We start from the raw sequence: 11,960 nt of genomic DNA, 5'->3' as shown, positions 1-11,960 counted from the left end.
GTTCAGATCCTAGTGAAGGCATGCTGGGTTTAATTTGGCACTGTGCCAGAGATACCCTCTGTTATAAACATCGTCCTATTGCTTATGATTCTCTTACTTTGCGCAATATTTATAGGGTCTTGGCAAGTCAATATGACCCTATAGGGTTCCTTCTACCTTTTACCACTAGAGCCAAAGTCCTGCTGCAACAATTGTGGAGTAAAGGAAGACAATGGGATGATCCAGCACTACCTGAAGGTATTAAGAAGGCCTGGGTAGCATGGGAGAGTGAACTTCCTGCTATCGCTTCCATTGAACTACCAAGAACGTATGGTCCTGTTGATCTTGATGGAAATTCCATTAGGAGGGAGTTGCACGTATTTTGTGATGCCTCAGAATTGGCTTATGGGTCAGTGGCCTACTTGAGGATTGTGAATCAGGAGAGTGAAGTTCTAGTCTCCTTTGTGATGGCCCGATCCAGAGTTGCACCTCGTAAGTCAATTTCTATACCTCGTCTAGAATTGTGTGCTGCCCTCACCGGGGTTCAATTGGCAAATCTGTTGCAGAGGGAACTTGATCTGCTCATTCAACAAACAATACTGTGGTCTGATTCGATGACAGTACTTAACTGGATTCGTTCTGAGACTTGCTGCTATAAAGTATTTGTTGCAAACCGCATTACTGAAATTCTAGAGTACTCTGCTCCTGAACAATGGCGTTATGTTAACACCACTAGCAATCCAGCTGATGATATCACTAGAGGCAAGAATCTGACTGATCTAGTCAAACCGAATCATTGGACTCGAGGCCCTGCTTTCCTTTATTCTGACCCTGATCAGTGGCCAAAATTCCCTGGTATGACTGAGAACTCTGTTGATGCTACAGAGTTGAGGAAGACTCTGTTCTGTGGCCTTACTAATGCTGAGGATAACCTTGTGAATTTTGATGTTCAGCAATACAAGTCGTGGAATGAGCTTGTTGAAGCTGTGGCAGTTAACCCTGATAACTCTTTGCTGGACAAGGCTCAGACTGAATTTCTCCTGTTGCGACAGGCTCAAAGGAAGGATTTTGCAGAGGAGTATGGTGCATTGGGAATTGGGAAAAATTCTTGCAAGGAAAGTTGTGGAATCATCAAATCAAATTTACTTATAATCCTCCTTATGCTCCACATTTTGGAGGAACATGGGAGAGGGAAATCCGATCCATCAAGGGTGCACTTCGTTCTGTTTTAGGAGGTCAAGTAGTGACTGAGGAGGTTTTAACAACCGTATTGGTGGAGGTTGAAGAAATATTGAATTCCAAACCTCTAGGATATGTCTCTTCTAATGCTGATGATTTGGATCCTGTAACTCCCAATTTGCTCCTAATGGGGCAGCGGGATGCTTCGTTACCCCAAGTGATTTATGCTGATTCTAATACTTTATCTCAGAGAAGATGGAGACATAGCCAGGTTCTGGCGGATCAATTTTGGACCAGTTTTATTAGGAATTATCTGCCGAATCTACAAATTCGCCAAAAATGGCAGCAAGATCAAGGTAACCTGGAAGATTCTGATGTAGTCATGATCTTGGACCCTCGACTCCCCCGTGCTTTATGGCCCATTGGTAAAGTACTGAAGACTTTCTTGGGCAAGGACGGCCGTGTTAGAGTTGCTGAAATAAAAATCAAAGGGAAATCTTATGTTCGGCCTGTCAGCCGACTTATTCCTTTACCCTTAATTAAGGATTAGGCTTTAATGTTATGTCATTGTGATTTTCTAGAATTGAAAATATGATGTCATATTTTGGGGCGGCCTTGTTGGAAAACCTATGACATGGTGATTGTAGCTCCACCCACTGTTGACAGCTGCACCCTATTCTGGCTCCAATTAGGGGCCTTTAAGAAGGGTTGCTTCCGAGCAGTAGTCAGTTCATTCCTTGTTCACTGCTCTGGATTATTCCATATGGTGTTGTGGCTGTGTACAGATGTAAGTTTACTGTTTGTTTTGTATGGTTTGGATTTATTTGCAATTCCTTGATTGTTTAATTATTATTTATTTATTTTGTTTAAGTTCAGAAACCAGTCTGATACCTGTGGAACGATTGATGTACTGGCATTGGTGAAATAAAACTTGTAAATGGATATTGCCTCAAGGTGTTTTAACTGACATCCCATTGTGATGCTCCCCCTACGAATAAGCAGTATCCTAAGAGTCTCTTACATGCTGGTTTGTGTCTGAGGGTCTCACCGCCCACTAAATAGACCCCACAATCCCTGGCTGCCTCCGACAACACCCGTGTGGACTCTCCTGGGATCTTCTCAGCATACTCAGCAAAGAACCCGGTTCCATAAGGGGAGTTGAAGCACTCCTGCAATCAAACATATATAATGGATTATTAAATGAATTTTTTTAATAAACCAATATTAATATAGTAGTCATAACCCTACAACTTTTGCACCTTGTCCTGCAGCCTCCTTCACAAGTTTTTGTGCTCTTCCCAAGTTGTCCGCCTTGATCTTTGACATGTAATTGAACCACAGCCAGACTAAACTCTAGGGGCAGAAGATCAATTGTTTGTTTATTAGCTGCTGCAGGATCAATGATTCACAACACTTTCAACGAGCAGCCTCCTTTACTGGATTTTGTTTTAGGACTCTGCACTTTTGTCAAGGGAGGTGCAGTCAAAACAAAGAGTTTTTAGTTTCATTGTAGTTTTGAGTGAGTGAAGTTAAATGCACAGTCAAAACATGATCTGTATGAACCACATCTGCAGTCAAAACATAATATAATATTTTTAAAGTATTTTTACATTGTAAAATATTTTTATGTAATTTAATACTCCAGTCATTACTCCAGACTTGCAACATCACAGGATCTTGTAATGAATTACAGTTTTCCATCTTAATGTTCGCTCATTTCGAAAATGGGCAGACTCAGATGACACTGAGACATTGTTAAAAAACACAATCACAAATTATACGATACATATAGAGGGTTATGTCCTTAGAATAGATGGCTTTTCAAATTTTGGCTATTCAATTATTTCTGCAAAACCAAAAGTCAAGCCATCACATTGCTCATTGATTTGCTTCATAATTGCACCAAATCTGAACAGGTTTTAATGTATGATTTAAACTGGGACTGGATATCACAATCATGAGACCCACTCAAGGACATTTTTAACTCTCTTTGTCTGGACCAATTTATCAGTTCTCCAACCGCATTATATGAAAAAAATTAATCTTCTTTACTTGATGTTGTTGAAACAAATGTACCACATGGTTTCTCTGCAGCTGGAGTTTCTTTTATAACAATGTCAGTAATCACTGTGAAATATCTTGTGTGAGAAATTTTAAAACGCATAAGAGTAGACCTCATTTTATTTATAAAAGACAATTTAGACATTTCAGTGAATAAGCTTTTTCCACAATGTGTGTAACAGTGATCCATATATTATGGATGACGATGACATAGAATAAGCTTAGGAATATTTTAAATACCCCCCTTAGCTATCTGTGATAATCATGCTCCTTTCAGAAGATTCAGGATAAGTGGCAGAAAAAACCCTTGGTTTAATGAATCCATTTCAGCCTTTATTAGACCAAAAAAAATCATGCATAACCATTAAGCATAAGCAAAGAAAACAGTAGACTGGACACATTATAGAACATTAAGAAATAAGTGAGATTATTATATTAATTTGATAAATGAAAATATAACTGATCTTGTTAAATTCTGGAAATTGTCTAAATCACTAACAGATACATGTTTTAAAAAAAACAGGTTTCCTGACTTTTTAAAAGTTAGTCAGAGTTCAATTAAAGGCAAATATTGCAGACACTTTTAACTACGGTAATTTGGTGGATCACGATTTTAAGGGAAATGAGTCAGTTGCATGGTGCCCTTCTTAATTATTTTCTTTTAACTCTATTTCAGCTACAAGTTCATAAAGCACTTTTGAGCCTAGACTGTAAAAAATCTGGCATACCTGATCAAATAGAAAACTACGTTTTAAAAATTTCAGAACCTATTGCTTCAATATTTAATTTGAGTTTACCCTCCAATGTTATTCGGCAATGGTCCTCCTGCTATTAAATGGTGGAGACCCTTCTGAATTAAATAACTATTGTCCTATTTCTAGATTGTCTGTTTTGGAAAAAGGTTTTGTAAGTGGTCAATTAAAAGAATGTTTATCTCAACACAATATTTTGAGTGAATTTCAGTCAGGTTTTAGATCAGACAACAGCACTATACTGTGGCTTTGCTAGTTACAAAGGAAATCACTATTAAATCTTAAGTAAGAAACAGCACAGTGTGGCCTTATTTGCTGATTTGTCCAAAGTCTGACTCTGTAAATCATAAACTACTATTACAGAGGCTTAAATCTATAGGCTTAGGTGAAACGGCTTTGAATTGTTTCAAGATCTCACTGAAAGAACTTAATGTATTTTGATAGAAAATTATTCTTCAGCCTTATTAACAGTTAAAAAGGGTCTATTTTAGCTGCGATTTTATTTTCTATATTTATAAAAGTTCTAGGCCAAATAATAAATTTGGCTAAGTTACATTTTTTATGCTGATAACACTATTACTTATATAGTTGCACTTTCTTTGAATCAAGACATAGAATTTCTGCCGGATTCTTTTCATTCACTACAGCTTCCACTGATAAAATATAAATTGGCCTTAAAATGCCAAAACTTCTAAATCTATTTTCTCCAAGTCATACTTAGACATTTGTCTCGTCTATCTCTACCACTGAAGGTATAGAGTCTTATCTCTCAAAGTTGGCTTTTAATGTACACATTTGATAGCTTGTCTCCCATACGAAGCCAGGAAGAGGATCGTACAAAGCTCTTTTTGTCAGTATTAGATTAAGGTATTGTGTTGTACATGAACACAAATTCATCCTTACTGAAAAAGTTGGATTGTGACTCTGCAGGTTGGTCCTGCTTATATCAAAGAAGGAAAATGTGTATGTTATTATTTGTTGCAAAGGCACGGTGAGGCAAACTTACTACTTACATCTCTAGTCTTATATCATATTACTATAACAAGTCCATCTTTACTAGATCAGCTACTGTTATTCATTTGAATAACATATGTTAAAAGTGCTTTTTCTTTTTATGCACCCTGGTTATGGAATAACATGCAAGCCATCATTTTTCTTAGAATCAATTCCATCTACTGCAGGCTGCACTGAAGGAATCATGTTGCTATTATCATTGATCTTTCATATATTTAATTGTATTTGTTGTTTAAATTGTGTACTGTGTTCTTTATGTGAAACTTTATGTAGCCATCTTGACCAGGACTGCCTGGAAGAAGAGATTCTATTTCTCAATGGGACCTTCCTGGTAAAAGAAAGGATAAATAAAATAAATAAATATCCCCCAAAATTCATTTTAATGTGCTGATTAACTTCTAAAAAAAAGTTAATATTATAAACTAGAAAACAGTATACTTCTTAATATTGGTGGAAAGTGCTATACATTTTTAGGATTCTTTAATGAATAGTTAAAAAGAACAGTATTTATTTACAATATAAATCTTTTGTAATTTTATAAATATCTTTACTGTCACTTAGAACAAAATAATGCTTCCTTGCTGAAATTATAATTTCACTCAACAAAAAAAAAAAACCTATTGACACTGAATGTTTATAAAACGTATACACATTTCTTATCAGGTAAGACTGTGCAAAAATTAAATGTGTTCTGAAATACTCACTGCAGCACGGAGGGCTTGGTCTAGGTCTGCAATAATATTTTCCTCATCCTCCAGGCCCACAGACAAACGAATGAGCGTATCACTAATGCCCAGCTCTTTCTTCTCATTTTCAGGCACAGAAACATGAGTCATACTTACTCTGGAAAAGAAAAAGTGCACCATGGGAAATGGAGTTGGATGAAATGTCACCTCAAAAAAGGGTTTTTGGTTGATTTTTATTTGATTTTCCCATATAAATCATAATGATACCTGACAAGATACTGTATCAAATTATTTAATAGAAATAATGGAATTAGTGAATTACTTGTGAACCATAAATATCATAAACCTGTCACAATGATGTTTCAAAAGATAAGGTGTTCAACAATTAGGCGGTTCAGACAAGAAAAGTGTTGTTTTTGCATTTCTTTTTACTACAACATTAAAGCTCTCACGCCCCCTTGTGGCCATCCAAAGGTTTTTTTTGGGCTCACACTCCATCCATATATGCCTTTCACAAAAACAGTGAACATACTTAATGTTTTTTTTTTTCTATATGCGCTAGAATTAAATTTAACATTTTCCCAGAGAACAGTCAGTGGATTTGGACATACTTACGGGTGCTCTGCTAGACTCTCAACACCACCAAGACTATCAGCAAGCGTAAACAACTGAAATGCATAAAACAATATAAAATTCTTTAAACATGTAAGATGTAAAAGATTTTCAAACTATATGGAGCTTCAAAGCACCTTCAGACTGCGGAGGAAAGTTGAGGCGTGCTCCAGTTTTCCTTTGATGTAGAAAGAGATCATCCCAGAACAACCTGTGCACTGTCTCTTTGTCAGCTCATGCTGAGGGTGGGATGGAAGACCTGAAGGAAAAGAGATGATCAAGAGTCAATCAAGTCTGACTGGAATCTATCAGTATCAGTTCATTTTGAACAATCCAGTTCAGTGTTGCCCAGAGGTGGTATTATACCAATGAAGCATGTAAACTACTATTCAAAAATGTGATGTCAGTAAGATTTATTTTAAGAATTTGTTTTTACATTTACTCACATTACAGGATACCTACAGGACACATTAACCTAATCAAAGTGACAGTAAAGATAAATAAAAGAATAAAGAATAAAATAAATGTTATTCTTTTGAACTTTCTATTTATCAAAGAATTCTGAAAAAAAAAATGTATTAAACAACAGCCATTTTCAACTGTAATAATATCAATTATAATAGAATTATAATAATTATTTAAGAACTTGTTATAAGAAATGTTTCTTGAGCACCAAATTATCATATTAGAATGGTTTCTAATGGATCATGTGACACTAAAGACTGCAGTAATGGCTGCTGAAAATTCTGATTTTCCATCACAGGAATAAATTATGTTATCATTATATTCAGATGGGTTATTTGAGCAACGTGTCAAAATTGCCTAACATACATTTCTATATATATTCACAATAACATCATAGACAGACACCTTGGAAGATGACTCCGTCCACTCTTGGGTCGGCCTCCAGAAACTGTGCCGCGGCCATTGCGTTCTTAAAGTGCTGCTTCATTCTCACGTGGAGTGTCTTCAGACCCCGGTGGCACATATAACAATCAAACGGAGAAGGCACAGCCCCAAGAGCTGAAGAAAATAGAGAGGAAGAGAGATGAAAATAAACCTTTTACTTCTGCTATGCTCAAGCTCATTTTTTGCATTTCAATCAGGCATAAATGTGCAATGTATTATAATTGCTAAAAGAACATAACAGAAAGCCCAAGATTTAATCATCACATCAGGACTGTAACAGTGTGACAGGTGGGAGGTATGGGATGAAATTGGAAAAAATATAATTTGCTCAAATTATACATAGTGATTACACAAGGATTTTCATAGTGAGACTACACTACTGTACATGCAATAACAAAAGGGAAATATCGGCAGCAGATATTAAAACAGGATATTACTGATATTACCTGAATAGACAAGTTTAATTTTGTTCCTTACAAAAGACTCCCAATAGTGTAGATAAAAGAACTTCTTTCTTGCTAGAATTCCTTGTTCACAAAGTTATATTTGAATATTCTACCTGGTGCTTCTCTTGGTCATGTTAAAACACATCTTCAGCATATTTATGTACATTATAACACTGAGCTGAACCTTTAACAGTCTTTGATGATAAGCTTAGTGGCCTATGATTCCTTCCCCCTCTGATTATTTAAAAATATATTGAAGCTTATTGTACAACACCTAGGCATATCGTAAACAGTTGTTTTTGTGTGCGTGCGTGCGTGCGTGCGTGCAGGCAGGCAGGCAGGCAGGCAGGCAGGCAGACAGACAGATCCTTACCACTCTGCAAAAACTTCAGTCGTTCATTGAGGTCATCACGGCTGAGAGAAATCAGTCCCATCACAACATCACTGTGTCCTGGAATAACATGGATAACTTTAACTTTGATCAACAAACTTTGAGTTATATAAACGTTAATCTAATTAACCTTAAGTTAATCTTTTTATTTGTTTTTACCATTCATATATTTTGTTGCAGAGTACATGCAGATGTCTGCTCCAAGTGCAAGGGGGCGCTGTTCCAGGAATGAGAAAACGGTGAAATATTTAAATCAGTATTTAGTTTCTGTATAAGGAAACTCTAACCCTGCACTGGAATCGTCTAAATTATACTAAAGTATTGTACTCAATGCTTAACAAAAGGTACATTTAACTTAAATCACTTTTTAATTAATAGCATAGTGTGAAACATGAAGGCATTGCTCTCTGGACATGGTAATGTTGCTTTATTTTCTCAGATTATATTCATACATCAAACACCAGCAGCACTGGGTTATGTATTAAAATAATGTAAATGTTCGTACCTGAAAATAGGACGACATGAAAGTGTTGTCCACAACAACAATTATGTCCTTGTTGTGCTCATGGACAATATCTGCACATCCCTTGATGTCCACAACCTTCAATGTAGGGTTTGTGGGTGTTTCAATCCATAACATCTGTAGACATTATTTGAAATTAAATATTTAATATGCCATTTTAGTTAGAGTGGAACTTCCCAAATATAATTAACATGTTATTGTCAGGTTTAATCAGGTGAGCAAATATTTCCCCATCCACCCATTTTCCCACTGCATTTTTTAAATGCTTTCTCTGCCAAGTGTACCTTTGTATTTGGTTTTAGAGCTGCTTTTAGCAACGCTAGCTTTGTGAGGTCAGCAAAAGAGACACCAAGGCCAAATTCCGCAGCTATTTTTGAGAAATACTCATTTGTTCCTGGTGGGAAAAACATGGAAGACTCAGCAAGACTCAACTAGTATTAACTATCATTTTATTTATTATTAGGAGCAGTAACTCACCCCCATAAACATCATTCATGCACAAAATTCCATCTCCAGCCTTAAGAAGATGTGTGATGGTCAAAGTGGCAGCCATTCCAGAGGAAAGCGCGAGACCTATTACCAAAGTCAGACAGGTTATGGCAATGTCTTATAACATATAAAAGTGTTGGTGATGGACTCACAGTATTGTGCACCATCCAAAGCAGCAATTGCTCTCTCAAGACAGCTTCTTGTGGGATTTCCACACCTGCTGTACTCAAAACCCTGGCAGAATAAAATAACGGGAAAAAAAACTTGGAATTCAAAATACTACACATAAACTAGTTTTTTATAAATGTATATAAAATGTAAAATCTGTGAATGAGGAATTAACAAAAAATACATTTAAGAGGTCAAATCTAAGTAAACACCGGGTTAAAAAGTACAGTACCGTTGGTACTGTTATTTTGTGGTGGACTTCTTTATAAAGAAACACAATTCACAAGGGAACATGTTCTTTACTTAAACCAGCTGGCTCTTCCCATGACTCATGTTGTTGTTGAGTAAATTCAGTCAAAGTTCAGTCAACTTTCAGTCAGTGCAGCATCTTTGCTGATGTAATCTGTAACCACTCTTCTGTAAATGTATCTTATTATTTGTTGACCAGTTCCAGAAGGGTTTGGGTCTAGGAGACTATTTTAAATCAGCTAACCCCAGCTTAAACTAGCCAAAACCAGATAAACGCTTTAATGCAGGGCAATTGAGCATTATACTGAAGAACTTCACCTTAACCTACGGTGTTGTTTAAATGTCTAATTTTGTTCAATCGTCCAATGTTAACACAAATAGGCCTGGCTTGTAATTTGCAAAGTGAAGCCTGCTGAAAACAACAAATCACAATCTACATAGTTAAATATCGGACTAATACGATACAACAATTAATATATTCTCAATATCAAATCCTTACAAAATACCAACCTCAATGATTTACCGCATGTTTCCCCGGTCCGTGTTGTTTAAAGGTAGTAGACAGCGAAATAGGAGGCACTACGGCCCTAGAGTTCCACTGCTCCGGCTCTGAACCAACGTGGATCGCATCAGTAGCGAATGATTTGAAGAGCGGCTGGTAGCCGGCGGCTGAGCTGTCGTTCTGCTTTTGTGAAGCCATGCGTGCTCCGGATATGACTGACGATGAGACGCCGGGTCCCTGAGATCACAGAAGAGTGAATAGCTCTCTTAAACTGGAGGGATTATAGCAACAAAAACTTTCTACGCCAATCACTGCATGTGTAGTGTAACGGAATGGGGGAGATTGGCGATCACGCAGGGGCGTGCTAAAGTCCAGGGTTCAGCGCGTTTATAGATTTTGTTGTTGTTTTTAATTTATTTACTTACTTACTTACTTACTTACCTACATTTTATTGAACTAAATTAAAGTACAACCCTTATAACGGCATGTTTGTTATAATGTGTAAAGAGATATTTGTTTGGAATGAAGACAGTTTTGAAGCCAAAATTCCTGTAAATTCACTGGAAGAACAACATCTTTCTCACTGGACCTGCATAAATTGTTCTCCTAAGAAGTTATTGCATGGATAAATGTCAGTTATATTTATATTTATCAGTATTTCTATGAATGTTTTCTTTTTTCCTAATTTCTTTGTATTGGGTGACCATAATACCCAAATATTTAACTTCTGTTTTAACCTCTACCTCTGTGTTACTGCTTGAGCAAGCTGGTTGAACATTCAAAGCAAAAATTGCACACTTTTATTAATGTTGAATATAACTCCTGATTCTTTAGAGAATTGGTTGATTAAATGTAGCCTAGTATTGTTAAAAATTTGGTTTTCATCTTTTAAAAACAAAATTGTGTCATCTGCGAACAGTTAAGATGTTTTTCTCTATGGTAAAGCCTTCAGATCCGTCATTCTTTATCATAATGGAAAACAGTTCAGCAACCATTATAAATCTTGAGCAAGCCATATTCTAAAGATGCACAACTGTTAATATCATTATAAAGTTTACTAATTAGATTTGTGAATTTCTGTCCAAAACCAAAATGATTTCTAAAGGGATGTTCTAATTAATCAAAAGCTTTGTAACACTTTAGAAATACAATGAAGCCATTCTCTCATTCTCTCACAAATCAATCTTATGCTGTTATGAATAGCATATGCTGTCAAGAACAGACTTATATATTTTTTCATTCATTCTATTTATTTGCAGGTCATTTCAGCCATCCAACTCTATTGAGAGCGAATGGAGTGTATGGTGAAGAAACCAGATGGCTTTGCAACTCTCTAGGAGGATTTCCTGCTCCATCCATCTACTGGCTTGTCAACCACACGCAGCTTCGTCCAGAAACATCAGTCACAACGTATACGAATACGGTACCTCAGTCTGAACTCTACAACATCACAACTGTCCTATCTATCATCATCTCAGCAGACACTGCTGTATCCTGTGTCATAGAAAACAAGCTGCTGAATGAAACGTTAACAACAACAAACTGTAAGTATCTCGTCAGTTGCAGTAATGTTGCTGGGTTTTATTTTTGCATACATCAGATAAAATGTAAAACAAGTAGATGTCCTGTAACATGAAGAACACGGTAGTCAAAGCTTTATTTAGCTGGAAATGTACAGCTAATAAAGCCATACAATGATTAAAAATATGAAGACTATGTGATTTTTGCATGTGGTCAGTTGGTTTTTTGTCAAGTACATCGGAGAGACGACTGTCAGAGCACATGTGGGTCTTCAGCGCTGCTCTGTATGTGGTTGTTTCCTTGCTGGTGGCTACGTCTCTGCGTTTCCAGAAGAAATGGGACCGAGATCAAAAAAGAAAGCGACACAGATGTGGAGGTACCGAAGTCCTGTTTATTTACTGATCTGTGTGAATTTGTTATATGACAATCATTCCTTTGTGTTGCAGATGATTCATGTTGGGAGGGCTCTGACATGATCG

At 36.5% G+C, this 11,960-nt stretch overlaps 1 protein-coding gene across 3 annotated transcripts in view; it reads right to left on the bottom strand.

Annotated features, from left to right (window-relative positions):
* LOC107673554 (cystathionine gamma-lyase-like) overlaps positions 1–10,294 on the bottom strand; it is an 11,609-nt gene extending 1,315 nt beyond the window's left edge. Inside the window, exons 1-12 of one of the 3 annotated variants that reach the window (XM_016467180.1) lie at positions 9,982–10,294; positions 9,194–9,275; positions 9,030–9,125; positions 8,837–8,946; positions 8,535–8,669; positions 8,189–8,246; positions 8,012–8,089; positions 7,154–7,306; positions 6,421–6,542; positions 6,287–6,339; positions 5,690–5,828; positions 2,207–2,327 (exon numbers count right to left, since the gene is read on the bottom strand). In XM_016467180.1, the coding sequence (XP_016322666.1) occupies positions 2,207–2,327; positions 5,690–5,828; positions 6,287–6,339; positions 6,421–6,542; positions 7,154–7,306; positions 8,012–8,089; positions 8,189–8,246; positions 8,535–8,669; positions 8,837–8,946; positions 9,030–9,125; positions 9,194–9,275; positions 9,982–10,158 (1,324 nt within the window). In that variant the 5' untranslated portion in view covers positions 10,159–10,294. Of the gene's footprint in view, positions 1–2,206; positions 2,328–3,395; positions 5,314–5,689; positions 5,829–6,286; positions 6,340–6,420; positions 6,543–7,153; positions 7,307–8,011; positions 8,090–8,188; positions 8,247–8,534; positions 8,670–8,836; positions 8,947–9,029; positions 9,126–9,193; positions 9,276–9,981 lie in introns of those variants that run through there. The other 2 variants (XM_016467181.1, XM_016467182.1) reach the window with 2 other exon arrangements.
* Positions 10,295–11,960: the final 1,666 nt, after the last annotated feature.

This window comes from Sinocyclocheilus anshuiensis, unplaced genomic scaffold, assembly GCF_001515605.1.
Source record: "Sinocyclocheilus anshuiensis isolate Anshui unplaced genomic scaffold, SAMN03320099.WGS_v1.1 scaffold44, whole genome shotgun sequence".
NCBI classification, from domain to species: domain Eukaryota; kingdom Metazoa; phylum Chordata; class Actinopteri; order Cypriniformes; family Cyprinidae; genus Sinocyclocheilus; species Sinocyclocheilus anshuiensis.
The sequence above is the reverse complement of the archived record's forward strand: the minus strand, read 5'-3'. Positions and strand labels throughout refer to the sequence as shown.